This window comes from Bombyx mori, chromosome 15 (assembly GCF_030269925.1).
Source record: "Bombyx mori chromosome 15, ASM3026992v2".
Taxonomy (NCBI): domain Eukaryota; kingdom Metazoa; phylum Arthropoda; class Insecta; order Lepidoptera; family Bombycidae; genus Bombyx; species Bombyx mori.
The window spans coordinates 9,540,807-9,558,241 of NC_085121.1; the positions used below are offsets into that span (position 1 = coordinate 9,540,807).

General features: G+C 36.1%; 1 protein-coding gene across 4 annotated transcripts in view; it reads left to right on the forward strand.

Annotated features, from left to right (window-relative positions):
• The window catches only part of LOC101743125 (multiple C2 and transmembrane domain-containing protein), a 49,832-nt gene that overhangs the window by 29,253 nt on the left and 3,144 nt on the right, over positions 1–17,435 (forward strand). For all 4 annotated transcript variants that reach the window (XM_038015796.2, XM_012692474.4, XM_021349651.3 and 1 more), the window contains exons 6-13: positions 2,373–2,569; positions 7,807–8,014; positions 8,877–9,025; positions 12,876–13,021; positions 13,879–13,952; positions 15,352–15,455; positions 16,725–16,834; positions 17,077–17,174. In XM_038015796.2, coding sequence (XP_037871724.1) covers positions 2,373–2,569; positions 7,807–8,014; positions 8,877–9,025; positions 12,876–13,021; positions 13,879–13,952; positions 15,352–15,455; positions 16,725–16,834; positions 17,077–17,174 — 1,086 coding nt within the window. The remainder of the gene's footprint in view (positions 1–2,372; positions 2,570–7,806; positions 8,015–8,876; positions 9,026–12,875; positions 13,022–13,878; positions 13,953–15,351; positions 15,456–16,724; positions 16,835–17,076; positions 17,175–17,435) is intronic.

The following is a 17,435-nucleotide window of genomic DNA, read 5'->3' on the forward strand; positions in this document are numbered from 1 at the left end:
ACTAGGACTGCGTATTTCTGCTGTGAATTTTCCTGCAGATTTAAGATTGAATCTGCCTTCTGTAAAATCGCTTATATTTTGCTACACCATAGAAGTTTCACTTCGATCAATAACAGTATATTGGTCAAAGAAGTTTCACGTCATTCAAGAGTTCTATTCTGCTCAATGAGCAGCGTAACCAATGATTCATGGATTACAATCGCCTAAACCTCAAATTAAAAAGAAAGTCAATTTAATTTTGTTGTTTTCCAAATATAAACACGACACTAGACCGACTTTTTGCATGATTTCAAAAATCAAGTTTCTGCGTTCAGCCCTCACAAACATATGTACCTCTAAGTATGAGTGTATTACAATAAATTCTCATTAGTGACGATCGACCCAATCCGGTTTGAATTGGAATATTCCTTTAACCGCCTGCGTACTACCTACCGTTGAACATATTAATTATAACAGAAAGTGACTTATTTAATCGCATCCGTATAACTCAATGTATGCTCAGTAGGTTTTTTATATCCCAGATGTGGATATTACATTCATACGATAGTTTTCATTGTGTGTTAACTATGAATGTGGAAGGATTTAGAGCAAGAGGTAGACCTAAGAAGAAATGGATGGATTGTGTGAAAGACGATATGGGTAAGAGGGGAGTGAGCGATGAAATGGTATATGATAGAAGAGTATGGAAGGAGAAAACATGTTGCGCCGACCCCAGGTGACTGGGAGAAGGGCAGGATAATGATGATGATGACGATAGTTTTCATTGTGACTTCATGGAAAATAACATTTGTTAATTGTGTTTCAACTTAATGTATACTTTTTTAAACAGGTCGACGAACTTCGATATGATATGATATAAAAAATAATAATTTTAACAATTTCGTTTTTGCGTAGTTAGTATTCATTCAAATTTATATTGTTTTGTTAAAGACAAAGGTTATTGTTTCTCAGTATGTGCTTAAGCTTATGAACGAGGAAGGAGAATTAACTGAACCGGTACATTATGTTTCATTTCAACAAAAAATCATTTCAACAAAATGGTCGGAAGAACACCGAACACGTCAATTAGGAAAAAACCCAATCATTTTCTCATCAAAACAACTGTTTAAAAACGTATGCATAAAGTAATAGGTAACTAAGCTTTCGGATTCTTTGTCTCTATACAATTTATGAAGTATTTAATAGATTTAAATATAATCTATTAAAGTACTATAGCGGACCCAAGAAACGTTGTCCTGTACATACTCGTACGCCTTAAATCTGATAATTTTAAACATTTAAAAAATAGAAATTAAACAACATTTTTAGTGGACCGAATTGTGAATATGAACCATTCTCGAATTCACTTGAGCGCACAGGAAAATTACATTATATATAAAGATATAAATTCGAAACAAGATCATTGTACAAAAAGTTAATGGTTCTTCCTAGCAATGCATTATTTCTTTTTTCCAAAACTAACTGGTTATTTTTGTGTAATGTAAACCTTTACAGGATGACGATGTCTTTTATTCAGATAATAACTTCACTCGCGTAATCGAAGAGTAGATAGGATTAGGTGTTTTTAATTAAAAATAGCCTTCGACATCATTGAGACATCAGATCAAGTTGAGGTTAATCGTAAGTTCTTGAAATAGTTTAACAAGACAGTTAGAAAGACAACAAGATGTAAGTTTATTTTATCAAATCAAACAACAAGACCGTTTGTTTTAACAAAAACAGGTTTAAGTAATTGAATCAAACCTACATAAATGTTTTAATTATTAATATTTTTTTGCAGTTCTTTCCTCTTACAATTTTTATTTTGCAGTTTTTTCCTCTTGGTTGTATATGCTAATTTTATTGAATGTATTATATACATTAGCATTAATAATTTATTAACCATGGGACATTCAAATTGTTTTAGAATACATGGTATTTTTTTTTTTTTTTATGATTGAAAGATTACTGGTGGCCCGGAGGCCTTTCCAGTTTCACCAGGACAGGTGGGCGAGCAAAGGCTCAGCCAGGAGGGGTGGGATTTGCTAACAGCTAACCCGAGCGCCTCCGAAGGAGACCTAACAGCACAAGAGTAGCTGCTTCGCGAATGAATCTTCTACCGGATCGGAATCGCGACCCGCTGAGAAGATCCGGCGAGAAACTCAGCGAGCTGATTCATGGTTTAGGTTGCACGGCGAACTCTTTGTCGAGTTCGACGAGTACGGTTACCGAGGTCCCTAAGCCTGCTCCTAGTGTTAGAGCTGAAGGCGTCTAATGCAAAGGTTATTGGATCTGATGGATCCGTAAGGACGTGTCTAGGGCACATGGTAATTATACGAGTATGTACATTACAGAAAATTAAATATCAGGTTAATATGCTTCTTTTGTTTCAGTCATGGTATCGCCTAAAGAACAATTGGAATGAAGTGGGTCAGTTGTCAGTGACTGTATACGGCGCCAGAGGGCTAAGTCCACTCGGGATCAGCGGAAAGGCTGATGCATATTGCGTTTTAGTCTTGGATAACTCAAGGATACAGACTCACACAGTCCGTGGCGCGGCAGAGCCGATGTGGAACAAAAGTTATACATTGTAAGTAAATCCTTAAAGCCGAGGTTATAAAAAAGCATTAGGTTTTTATGTGCTATTAGTGAGCAGTGGAAGGCGACCATTTTTCGCACTGCTATATTTCACCGCACGTGTTTATTTTTCTTGTAATTCTATAACACGTTTAATCCTATCGGTCATACTGGCGGTAAAAAAAATCGTGCGGGAAAAAAATCTGTGACTTCACGCAAATTGAACGCGAAGCGGTGCGATTTATTTCCGCGCGAATATTTTATAACATATAAAGTATGGCTATGTAAGTATGGCACTGCGGAATAATAATTCGCGCGTTTCGCTCAGTCGTGCAACGTCGCTATTGAAAAGTTCGTAGCCGAGCACTGAATTAAACTGACAAAAATAATACGAAATTTTATTCGTAGTGCGTTTTATCTCTGTGCGAACAGGCCCTGTCCTGACAAGATCTCAGTAGCAATAGTCTATGGATCTATTAATCAGAATATACTGTAAATATATTGTCCACTGATTCTTAGTGTCGGTTAATTCCTTAATAAAATTCGATCATATTAGTAATATCCTCGTATATAATACGTAATAATGCTTAAATGTCTAATTCCTAACTTTAAGTCCCGATCCTATGTAGTTTTTTTTTCGCTATCTTTTCGCTGGTAGCATATGGGGCTATTCTAGCTACGCCTGGATGGGTAGGTGCGCTAACGGGCTTAACCTGAGAGAATTTGCTAACACTAACCCTAAAAAGAGCAGTGCTTTGCAGAATCTACCATATTAAACCAGTTGATTATTTAATATTCTGTCACAGGATGGGCAGAGGTAATCATTTCTATAGATATCAACGTGCGCTTGTGTGCTAGCTAGCTTATCTTAGTTTCAGTGTTTTATGGCTTACAACTGTAAAAATTATCTGCACTATAGCTTGATTTTCTGGTATGAATTAAAACTATAAGTATGACTTGGGCGTCGTACATTGACGGTATGTTAGCATCGTGCAAAGAACAACTGCATATACAAGTCTATCGAATTAACGAGGTACTATCACACAGAACGCAGACAAAAAGAACCAATCAACAAATTTTATATTTTTAATTATATTAATGTCATTTGCAATCAACATTATGCGTCATTGCTTGATAGTGACTTAAACGAGCAGTCACTTAGATTAATCTAAATAGCAATTTGTCTTAAATATACACAATCTGCTTAACGATTTTTAAATTGGTTATTTCACATTTTTTATATTTATTTCAATCCCTTCGTAAGATGGAAGTAGTTACTTACACTTGCCTGATGTAAACCAGAAGTCCTGTAACTGTGCTAAGATGAATTTTATTTAAAATAAACTGCGCTACAAGATACTATTAGCTCCTACAAGTAATATTGTATAATTATAATTTGCGTAATCACTGGTGGTAGGACCTCTTGGGAGTCCGCACGGGTAGGTACCAGCACCCCGCCTATTTCCGCCGTGAAGCAGTAATGCGTTTCGGTTCGAAGGGGGGGGGTAGCCGTTGTAACTATACTGAGACCTTAGAACTTATATCTCGAGGTGGATGGCGCGTTTACGTTGTAGATGTCTATGGGCTCCAGTAACCACTTAACACCAGGTGGGCTGTGAGCTCGTCCACACATCTAAGCAATAAAAAATAAAAAAATAAAATATTGACCTTTATAAATATCAATAGTAATAATATATAGCAAAGGAGACAATAATTAAATATATTTCGGCTTCGGTGTTAAGATAATTGAGATATTATTAAAAGTAAACTATAAACGAAATAAATATTCTAAGCGATATTAAATCGCAATTCTCTATTTTAATCAGCTTTAGTGTGGAACCAAACTTTATTTATGTCTATGGAAATTTAGCAATATAATGCGACGAGGGTAGTTACAAATAAAAATAGTACTTAGAATAGGTATTATTATTTTCCAGCTTTGTTATTATGATAAGTTTATGTTAAAAAAATGTCTCGCAAGATGACTATCTGCAAAGGTCTTCAACAGTTTTAAGGCTATTAAATTAATTAGATGAGTAAACGATGTCACGTTTCAGTAAGTGCGAATCAAAATATTAAAAAAATATATTTAATCAAAATACACGAATTTGAAAAAAATTCCTTTCGGAGGTACTTTGGTTCTCTCTATACTTTGTACCGTACGTTCCACGGTCAAAATCCTAAAGAATTATTTGAGATTGTTTTACGAGTGGACATGCTGTAAGCCTGCAGGGGTAGTTATCACCACCTTGTTTTTGTCGCGAAGCAGATATGCGTTCCGATCAGAATGGTTATACCTTAAAGCCACTGTAATGAATGATTACATTCTAGAGTCTAGAATTTAGACTACATACTGGCTTTTTGTTGGAGATCTGCTTTACACAGTGTGCAGTCAGGCGGGAACTCCGGGTCCTGGACGTCCATAAGTCGAATGGACCAGATTGCATCCCTGCAATGATTTTGTAAAAAATGCGCCCCTGAGCTGACGCATTTGTATTGCCTCTCGTAGAGTACTAACAGGGCTCTGACTTCATGAAAGACTGCCCATGTGCACCTTAATCCACAAGAAGGATGACCGGTCGGACCCATCGATTTATAAGCCTATTACGATATCGTTTTTGTTTTTCGAAATGATGAAGCGAATAATAAACACGCAACTCCTGAAGTATCTTAAGGATCGACAGCTGATCAGTGACCGATAGTACGGTTTCTGTCGTGGTCGCTCAGCTCGCGATCTTCTTGTATACCTTACTGACAAGTGGGCTGAAACCTTGGAGAATAAGGGCGAAGCTCTCGTTGTAAGCCTCGATGTCGTGAAGGCCTTCGACAGGGTCTGGCATAGGCCACTTCTGTCGAAGTTACTATCATACGGAAACCCCGAGAGACTCTGCAGTGGATTGGTAGCTTTTTGGAAAGGTGGAGCTTTACTGTTGTTGTAGAAGGTTGTTGTTCCGATACCATGACCATTAACGGTGGCGTTCCACAAGGCTCCGTGCTCCCGCCCAAGCTCTTTATCCTGTATATCAATGACATGCTATCTATTGATGGCATGCATTGCTATGCGGATGACAGCACGGGGGATGCGCGATATAATAATAATAATTTATTAATTAACCTTCAAAATATTTATAATAATATATATCGGCCATTAGAATCTCTCTCGGAACGTGGTACAAGAGAGATGATCAAAACTTGGGTCTGAAGTGGAGAGCTCTCTGGGGTGAGTCTCCGAGTGGGGTGAATTGATCTTGGTTCAATTCAACCTGCTGAAGCCACAAGCTTGCGGATTCACTGCGAAAAAAGACCCCTTTGTAATAGTGCCGTAATTCTAGAGATCTTTTTTGCTATGTATCCTGCGGCTTTGGAATGAGCTCCCCTTCAGGGTGTTTCTTGAACGCTATGATATGTCCTTCTTCAAACGAGGCTTGTGGAGAGCACCATCACGTGGCCCATATGGTCGTCTGCCTACACGGGCAATAAAAAAAGATCAACGGCAAGGAGTTTTTATCTAGAGAACACTACAAAAAGCTCTCTACTTACATGTAAGGAATGGTGAATTTAAAGTGACGATGGCAAAAAATGTACAACACATCGTTTTTTTAATACTTTTTGCTTCTAACACTCAACCTGGTAATTAAAACCACTTTAATAAAATCGTTCTTTTTTTCAAATGCTCTTAGTTGTGCAAACGTTTTTTTGTCACAATTTTTTTAATCTTAATATTATCTATTTTTGTAATCTTGTTGATATATAACAATGACCGTAGTTTGTGTTTCGTAAAATCAAAGTACGGGTTTATTGTGAATCGGAAATTCCATTGTGTGATAAAATAAACTGTTTTTTTTTTCTGTACAAATTTTTGTTCCTAATATAATAGGGGCGGCACTTTAGGTTTAGGAAAGAAAATAAATAATATATTATGTTTATGAATATATATAAATAATAAATATATAACTAGTCTGGCCATACATACTGTTACAAATAAACTTTTATTTTTTTGAATTATTTTGAATTTAGAACACGTATTTTATTTTAAAAACTTCTTTCGATTTTGCGCCATTTCACATATTTTTTCATGTTCATTATCAAATTACAATATGGAATGGGGTGTTAAAGAAAATAGGACTGCTTTGACTGCCTTGCACAAAGTGGATATGGAGCCGTCGGTCATATTTCAAACACTTCAAAAGCTTGGGATCAGCCATATGTTCGCATATCGTAGGTACTATCAACAGATACAGCAACACTTCGTCTGTCGAAGACCAGAAAAAATCGGGGCAGCCGCGTGATGTTAGAACTACAAAAGCTGTTAATGCTGTTAAAGCCACAATTCGTCGAAACCCCATTAGGCAGCAAAAAATTGTGCGCGTCTAATCAAGGAGTAACAAAACTACATTTTTGTGAAAAAGGACTGAGAACTTCAGCCAAAGTATATACAGTCTGGGATCTTTAAAAATATACGGTGGACTTTTCAGCAGGACTCTGCACCTGATAATAAGGCATGAACTGCCCAAGCTTGGCTTGAAACCAACGTTCCGGACTTTATAAGAGCTGAAGAGTAGCCCTCATCTAGCCGAGCTATTAATTAACACTAGACTTATGGTCAGGCTTAGAGGACGTGACCTGTTCTAAGCGACACGGTGATATTGAGTCTCTTAAAAAATCTGCGGAGCAAGCAGTGGCGAAATTTCCCTTGGAAACAGTTCGTAAATTCATAGATTCGTGGCAAAACAGAAAGGCCTGTATAAAAGCCAAAGGTGGTCATTTCGAATAGAATATTTTATTTATTTTTTGCTGAGACTTTCATAAATATGTAGGTGTAAATTTTAATAATTGGTTGCCTTGCTTCTAACATTACTTCATTTAATAAAATGCATTTTCCTTTGTAACAGAACTTATGGCTGGACTAGGTAGTACAAATATATATATAATGTTCCCTCACGTTGTCTATTGATGGTATCCTTATCTTTTTTCGTACCTCCAATTCCCTTGTTTTTCCCAATTTATTCTCCTAGCTACTATAAGATATCTTTTGGTTATAAGAAATCTATTATATTTTATCCTAATAGTGCCTATCAACAGATGAACCGTAGATCCTCTGCCACTATGTAAAAATAATCTTTATAAAGCAAAAAAATATAAACATACATTTATTGAAAATAAAAATCCCTTGTTGTAACCAAATTAATTATTGCACAATATTTCGTCATCGTACGAAAGTCACCACTGAATTAATGTATTTTTTTTCAGTGCCGTAAACGATATTACGTCAACCCTGGATATCAAAGTTCACGATGAATCGATTATCGGTGAAACTCTCGGTAAAATATCGATACCACTCTTACGAATCATCAACGAAGAGAAAAGATGGTACGCTCTAAAAGATAAAACGAAAAAGTCGAATGCGAAGGGAAACTGCCCCAGGATACTCCTGCAGATGTCCATTGTATGGAATCCGGTATGTGAAATTATTTACGGTTCTTTGTCGTCTCGCAACTATACAAAGCATATTGCTATAACACAGTTTTATAGTTGAATTCCAATACCTAGAGTAAACAAAAACTTTTTGAATATATTATAAAAAAATCCTGTTTTTAATTCATTTCATACAACCTTCGCCGTATCGACAATAGCGCTGGTACGCGAGAAAACATCAAGCAGAAATCAACTGACAATACTTGTATTGAAGCACATAGAGTATTTAAAAATTGATCACGTAGGGTTTCTGTGCGTGAGGGCTGCTTTGTGTGTTCTTCTTCTTAAAGGTTGTTTACTGCTCACACCTCACCTTCTGTTGTTTTATTAATGATTTCTTTTTATGCAAAGGTGGAGGAAAAACAGTCACAAATGCTTTTTTTTAATAGAATAAAATAATGATGTAACAATTGTTATTTTAAAAAAAGAAGTTCATACAGATCTGTTTTATCTATACCTTTTTTAATAAATAGACAGTAAATGTTAGATCTTTTGTATCATTTTTTATTTTATTTATTATAAAGAAAGAATTGAGTCAAAGATCCATTGAAAAGCTCCAAAATAGTGTTTTTTTTTTCTATTGCTTAGATGGGTGGACGAGCTCACAGCCCACCTGGTGTTAAGTGGTTACTGGAGCCCATAGACGTCCACAACGTAAATGCGCCACCCACCTTGAGATATAAGTTCTAAGGTCTCAGTATAGTTACAATGGCTGCCCCACCCTCCAAACCGAAACGCATTACTGCTTCACGGCAGAAATAGGCAGGGCGGTGGTACCCACCCGCGCGAACTCACAAGAGGTCTTACCACCAGTGAAATTACTAAATTACGATTGTTGTTTTTAGTTAAAAGCTGCGCTACGAACTTTAAGTCCTAAGGAAACGAAATACGATCAGAAGACGCCTAAAAAATTTAGTATTCCCTTAATATATAACAATCTGCTATTCATCAAAGATATATTTAATGTGGTACATACAGGGAACGAATATTTAAAGTGAGTAATTTTTGTTTACACTGTTATGCTGGAACCACACTGCGTTATGAGCTATTCGTTATGTGACTACGCCGTATTCGCCAAAATATTTGTTAAGCGCGCAAGCAACAAACATGCCATCCACACTTCGAGCTTGTGCGCTGAATTATGCCAAATAAGGCAAATATGTGTCTTGTTTGCGTGGAGCGATGGACGTGTTGAGAGTTGCCGCAATTTATTATTTCCTAAATGTTTCTTACCAATACTTGAGTCGTCTATTATCAAAGGTGGCAATCTGTGCATTTGGACAAAAAAATGTTATTGATATGTCAATACAGATTGATTTGAATATAATCGTCTCCTTCAAAGAATACGGTTCAAAACCTGCATTAAATAAAGGTTAATACTTAACCTGTTATTTATCTAAAATGTCGTTCAGAAGAGTTTTGTGACTGCCAATAGAATACAAAGTCAATAATTCGTTTTTCTGATTTACCAATAATTGTCCAAAAGTCACATTGCCGGCTTTGATAATAGTCGACTCACTTGTTGTACAAAGTTACTGAAAGGCCGAAAAGAAAACGCTGGTGGATGATTACAAGTCATAAGACACGTCGATACACGACCGCCACAACTCACAAGCGAGCAAATGACACACCGAAGTGTGGGCAGTCGATGCGCATATTCGCCTTATTCGTGTCCTTTGAAGTGTGTCAAAAACGGACAAGTCGACGGATACGCGTATTTGCTATTCGTCCTTATGTGTTATGCGTACGAATAAAGCGAATATTGGCGAATATACTCTCCACACTTCGCCGTATGCACGTGAATAGCTCGCATAACGAATAGCGAATAGCGCAGTGTGGTTCCGGCATTAAATACATTTGCGAAGCGAATATGAATAAGCGAGTATGAATCGCCAATCAAAAGTTTTTTTTATTTTTTTTTTATTGCTTAGATCGATGGACGAGCTCTTAGCGCACCTAGTGTTAAGTGGTTACTGGAGCCCATAGACATCTACAACGTAAATGCGCCACCCGCCTTGAGATATAAGTTCTAAGGTCTCAGTATAGTTACAACGGCTACAGTACCAGTTGTTTTTCTCGAAACTTTTTTATTTTTTTTTGTGCTCGTTCCTACAACTACTTAAAACCACGTGGATCACTTCTTCAAATGCTCACAAGCAGCTAATTAATAAAAAACCTTGTTCCTCGATGATCCAAAGCGTTCGAAAAAACTTTAGTAAAACATAACAGACCGTTGAGATTCCGTTGGTTTTTAATTAAAAAAAACTGGTTGAAAGCTATTTGAATGTAAAAATGAGAATTAATCAAAGCAGTATAGTTTTTTCAACAGAAACATTCATTATACTGAATAACATAATTATATATGTAGTTAGATTATTTATAAGTAGATATGCAGTTATACTTTAAGAACTTTACACAGTTCCAAATCGAACATTGACCTGGCCGCATTTAAATTATTATTCATTCAAACGCATTGACACGATGACACTGCGCGTGTATGGAAAGGTTTGTTTAAAGAACAATCAAAATATGGTATTCAGATGAGCTGAAATACAAACTATGTTCTGTGCAATAGAGTAGTACAACAATTCAGATAGAAAATCTCAACGAGTTTGGCCCGAACTTGCTTTTATCGTTCAAGGATATTTCCAATACTGGCCTCAATTTAATAAGCAATCAAATACTTGCTTGAATACTTAACTGTACCGTACCGTGTACATAACCGTATGTTCCATGGGAGTGCTCTGAGGAATTATTTGAGATGATACCATCATCTCGTTTTTATCATCGCATCGCAAGCCACCGGAGTAGAGTTCATCCATAGTACCTGGAGTCACTGCGGTCATCCACAGTGCGTTTCCAGAGATCTTTTTTGCCACGTAACATCCGGCTTTGGAATGAGTTTCCCTCCACGATGTTTTCCGAGCGCTATGACATATCCTTCTTCAAACGAGGCTTGTGGAGAGTACTTAACGGCTTGGCTCTCCCCCTGGCATTGCTGAAGTCCATGGGCGACGGTAACCAATCACCTTCAGGTGGGCCGTATGCTCGTCTACCTACAAGGACAATAAAAAAATAATAAAAAAAAACTTAATAATAGATTTAGCATAATATTTTACAAAAGATCATAATGATAAAAAAGTATTTTATAAGCATAAGCAACGATACGTTAATGACCGTAGTTTTATAAAGGCTATTAATTTACTGCATGGTTCATGATTATATGTATATCATTATTTAAATAAGTATACAGTAAACATTATTCCATCCGGCTATTTATTTTAGAATTATGTATTCTTATTTTATTACACAAAATATTTTTTAAGTACTGCAATGAAATTAGTTTCCAATCTATATATTATATAAAAATGAATTGCTGTTCGTTAGTCTCGCTTAAACTCGAGAACGGCTGGACCGATTTGGCTAATTTTGGTCTTGAATTATTTGTGAAAGTCCAGAGAAGGTTTAAAAGGTAGATAAATATGAAAATGCTCGGAATTATATAAAAACAAACAATTTAGTTTTTCTTTTGATATGTCCCCCGTCGGACGGATTCCTTTTGTTTGTTTTAAGTTTATTTTATACAAAAATTTAGGTCTTTTATTTATCGATTGAGGCACTAGGAAGTCTGCCGGGTCAGCTAGTGAGCAATAAATAAATCGATCTTCTAAAACCAGTTTTGATTGTGGTCGAACTTTAGCAATTATTCATGGAAAAACCATGTATCATTAAAATTTTAATTCAACTTTGTTTTTGTGAATGCCTATTGTACCTACAAAAATAATTACTGATTTTATAAATGTCGATTATATTTTCGATGTTCACTTTTTACATTGAGCTAAAAGTTTATTTAATTACTGTTAAATTTACATACGGTATTCAAATATTGTTACGTTTTATGGTTCAAACAATTTTAACAATAATAATAGTCATAAAGTTTTATTAGTAGTACGGTAAATACGGTAATAACCTTAGACTTACTTAAGACTTAGTTAAGTCTAAGTCAGTACCGTATTTTGGGGTTTCGGTTTTAACGTTTCGTATTTAGTACTTTATATTGCTAGATGAGCTAAAAATGAATAACAAAAGTATTATCATACCCGTATACCCGACGCTTACTTCTAAATTCATCCGGTCACCGTCCCCGCCGAACCCGTCGCTTGCGACGAAGGGCTCGACGAGCGAGTTAACCCATAGACAGACACAGCCCACTGAGTTTCTCGTCGGATCTTCTCAGTGGGTCGCGTTTCCGATCCGGTGGTAGATTCTGCGAGCACTGCCCTTGCTAGGGCCAGTGTTAGCAACACTCCGGTTGAAGCCCCGTGAGCTGACCTACATGTTAGGGCAAAGCTCAAAAATTAGCTCATCTGTACTGTATAAGGGTATTTTGATGTAATGTACTTACTTAAAGAGGAAAGAAAACATTGAGCTAGATTGATATTGAATTCCGAATACAGCCTGAAATTCAAAATACCCTTATTTAAATTTGATAGTGCGATTGTTTTAAGATCATGTGCTGGTTAGAAATTTACGTTGCGTTGTTTTTAGGCTGCGCCAATCACTTGAGATCAGCTCGTTTATGTAGACTAGCGCAATAATTAAGTCGATTGCGAAGCACGGCTCTTGTTAGGGTTCGTGTTAGCACCATCGTCAGGTTTGAGCCCCGTGATCTCACTTACCAGCCCGGTGACGCTGACATGGTATCTCTAGACCATCTGCTTAGGTAGGCAAACAAAAAAAAGTCGCTATTTCAGTGTAATTGAAATTTCATAGTTCAGGTAGCCTTTTGAATGTGTCGTGAGCTCCGTCACCTACGCACCTACGCTAATAAGAAATTGTTTCAGGAATTCATTTGAATGGGAGAACAGAGAGAAGTCGGTGCTAGCGTTATGCGCTTGGCTGGTCTTCTGGTTCTTTTTCCGAATGTGGATGACACCGCTGCTAGTTCTTCTGCCGTTCCTTTACTACTGGACCGGTCACCGCAGCAATAGTGAGTGTTCCTTAGGATGTTTTGTGTCAAAACTAACACGTACGCAAAGGCACATAAATTAATAATGATTAATCAAAAATATTATAACTAGACACATACTACGAAAAACAATCACACAGTGTTCTTATTTACCTAGCGATCCAGCGAAAATAAACAGTTTTTGGAATAATTTTTTTTCGGAAAAAAAACATTAGGCAATAATAATATGAGTCGACTATTATCAAAGCCGGCAATCTGACTTTTGGACAATGATTGGTAAATCAGAAAAACGAATTATTGACTTTGTATTCCATTGGCAGTCACAAAACTCTTCGGAACGATATCTTAGATAATTAACAGGTTAACTATTAACCTTTATTTAATGCAGGTTTTGAACCGTATTCTTTGAAGGAGACGATTATATTCAAATCAATCTGTATTGACATATCAATAATTTTTTTTTGTCCAAATGCACAGATTGCCACCTTTGATAATAGACGACTCATATATAATAATATCCATGCTAATATTAGCTTAAAGTTGCGAGAATGAGTTTGTTTGTTTGTTAGACTTTCACGTCTTTACTACCCAACGTGAAATTTTGCATACACGTTGTCAGGGTTACAAAATTGACATTAAGTGCCTTTTATTATGAAAAAAGGACAATTCTCAAAAATACCTATATATTTCATATAAATATTTTTTTATATTAACGCCAGGGAAGCCGTCGGTCAAATCTAGTGTAGTTATCTATAGAATATAAACGTGATTGATAAATTGACTTTAAGTTTTCGTTCAGGCTGCTTCCAATTGTAAACTGAAATGAGTGAGTGACTTTGTGTTTCTTTCATGATTAAAACAGATTCAATTATTCACAGGTACTACTAATTCATTAAGTAACATTTACGGATCCGAGGATGAATTATCCGAAGAGGATCTTGAATCAACGAAGGTGCTTCTTTTTACTTTGTACATCTTTATATATATATTTCTTCTGTGCGTGTGTTTGTCACTGAACTCCTCCCAAATGGCTGGACCGATTTGAACGATTGTTTTGTATGCGTTTGGGTGGCGCCCTGGATGATTTAGATTCACAAATCAACCCGGCAGATGGCACTGCAGTCGGTATTTAGATTATTTATCTTTCCTAAATTATATGGTAAAACAACGTTTGCCGGGTCACCTTTTTTTTTTCTATTGCTTAGGTGGGTGGACGAGCTCACAGCCCACCCGGTGTTAAGTGGTTACTGGAGCCCATGGATATCTACAACGTAAATGCGCCACACACCTTGAGATATAAGTTCTAAGATCTCAGTATAGTTACAACGGCTGCTCCACCCTTCAAACCGAAACGCATTACTGCTTCACGGCAGAAATAGGCAGAGCGGTGGTACCTACCCGCACGGACTCACAAGAGGTCCTACCACCAGTAAAGTAAAAATCCTAGTAAAAATCTAAATATAATTTACTTTTCACTAATTTGAAGTAGTCCCTATTGTATGTTTTTTCTATAAATACGTAAAAGTCATATTTTTTGTTCGGAGTCTGTACATTCGCGCGTCACTTTACTAATGAATATCAGATTTTACTTACATTTTACTTAAAAATTATTTAGCTACATATTTAATATTGATTTAAACAACACAAGACCGGATGTACGTGAGTTTTTTTTAAATATTGTAGACAGGCAGACTATGATAGCAGAGCGCTTTGTAAGCTCGCATGGATAGGTATCATCACTACTCTACCTAGTTCTGCCGTGGAATAGTCATGCGTTCCATGTTGAAGGGTTGAAGCAGTCGTTAAATTATATAATTGAAACTTTGATCTCGTCTCTCATAAGGGTGCTGGTGATATCCACATTGTAATGGCTTCAAGTAACTCTGCATAATTCGGGCCGTGACTTAACCTGTCTATGCAAAAATGGCAGGCGGATTCTTAGCACGTAACGTTAATTACCGAAGCCTGTAGGGATCTAAGAAGGCCTGGTCTAAAGGATAAAACCTGGATAGATAAGCCTGGTGTACTCGTATGGAGTCATGGTACCGGTATAGGCAATAAAAGGGATGAAAACGTCAAAGTCGTCTTAGAACATGAGGTAATCATAATCAAATTGTTTGCATTAGTTGTATTATGTACCGACTGTTCCACCCTTCAAACCGGTATCCATATCTGTCACCGGTACAAGTGATCGTTCATTTTAATTCAGCCAGTTGTTAATTTTATAATTTAAATTAGCTGCACTTTGAAGCTGACCTTGTGTTTTTTTTTGTTTTTTCGCAGACAATGTTTAAATATCAGTTATATTAATATATGATTGTCATTAATCTATATTTCGTGTTTGTTCTCAGGATGAAAAAACGATTAAAACCCGTCTCTACGGATTACAGGAATTGACGTTTACAATAAAAGACGGCATCGATTACATAGTGTCACTTTTAGAGCGAGTTAAAAAGTAAGTTTTTATAGACATACGTCTGGCTCATCTTAGCGTCGTTCATAAGTCAAACACAACATAAGTTCACAGGGTCAAAGCTATTCCCGATCAAAAGTTTTGTGATTAACGACTACCTTGTGAAATGATTTTAGGATTTTTGTTTGTTATTAATATGCGTTTTTCTCCTTGACTATTTGGGGGAAACGAGAAAGAGAAGATTTTATATTGTTGTTTGTTGTAGATTGAGCGATATTGCTCCTCAGGCAAACGGTCCGAACTTTGTTTTTGAAAGCTTGTATGTATTGCTTATAGCAAGTTTATCTTGAAAATTTCATTAGCGCGATATAATAGCTTTTTCACAAATTTTTCACAACAGAGCGACTTGGCGAAGATTATTCTTCGAACTTGAATCATGTTAATCTATATATATAAAAATGAATTACTGTTCGTTAGTCTCGCTAAAACTCGAGAACGGCATTCCTTTTGTTTGTTTTAAGTTTATTTTATACAAAGTTTAGGTCTTTTATTTATCGATTAAGGCACTACGAAGTCTGCCGGGTCAGCTAGTTTGTCATAAAAACATTCAAGTGCGCTTTTAGAAAATGCAAAGTCGGATTGGGTAGGTCATTTCTGTAAGTACTTTAGAATTCAAAATATTAAATGAATTCTATAATCAACGGGTACCGTTAACACACGTGCAAGATAAGAACAAATAGTTACATCCATATCTCGAATACTAACCACATGGCCAACGATGCGATCGAATACAGTGTGAAATTGCTTTATTTATTCGCTGAGACGAATTAAGACGACCTACTGAGATTCGCGGGGATCTGCTGGATGCAAGCAGCGCAGAACTGATGTTTGTGGCGATGCTTGGGGGAGACCTATGTCCAGCAGTGGACGTCTGTGGGCTGATAGAAGAAAAAAATCGCTGTTAAACATAGGCGATGCTACTTTCTTTGTTGTCCCTTAAAAATCGGAGCAGAAATCAAAATGTTGCGTTTCGTCTGATATTCTCATTGACTACAGTTATATTGGTATAGGTACTTTTTACGAAACTATATCAATTTGGTTATTTTTCCACAGTTCAAATTTTTCTGACGCTTTCATTTTTAATAACAAAATATTTAGTATTATACTTCTCGCGTAATTACTACAAAAATTAAATCTCTGCGTCTTGGCTGTTCGTCACTCAGAGAGTCAATTTATTATTTTAATGAAGATTTTTAAGATGTTTATGCAGTAAAATGGACCAATAATATTAATCTTTCAATTAATTTTCAGTTTATTGAATTTCACTATCCCGTACCTAAGTTATTTAGCGATGGCCGCAATGGTGGGTCTCAGCGTGGCGTTTTATCTAATACCTGCGAACTACATCTTCATGGCATTGGGTATGTAAAGCGCTTTACAGATTTTTGTTTACACTTTACCTATAGAAGAAGTCTTTAAAAGTCTAAATAAAAACATCACTTTACATTTATTTTGCCTCTTAATTTATCATTTTTTTTGCAACCACAACAAATGATCAAAGTATTAATTTAATTCGATATACCTACCATGCTATGGTAAATATGGCCAAGCTATGGCCAAGTATAGCAAAATTCGTAAACATTAACGATTAAAATTGTTTCAGGTATTTATAAATTTACTCGTAAATACTTGAATCCCGATCGAGTTCCGAACAATGATATCTTGGATTTCATATCGAGGGTGCCCGACGATAGGACACTGGTAAATAATAATTGAGATCAACTATAAATTTTTTGAAATAACTATTATTCGTAAACTAAAAGTAAATATTATATTATATAAACTGTTATGTACAATTCGCGTAAATAATAGTCTATACTAATATTATAAAGATGAAAGATTTGTTTGTTTGTTTGTTTGTATTGAATAAGCTCCGAAACTACTGAACCGATTTGAAAAAATCTTTCACTGTTTGGAAGCTAAACTATTCCCGAGTGACATAGGCTATAATCTTTTTTGAAA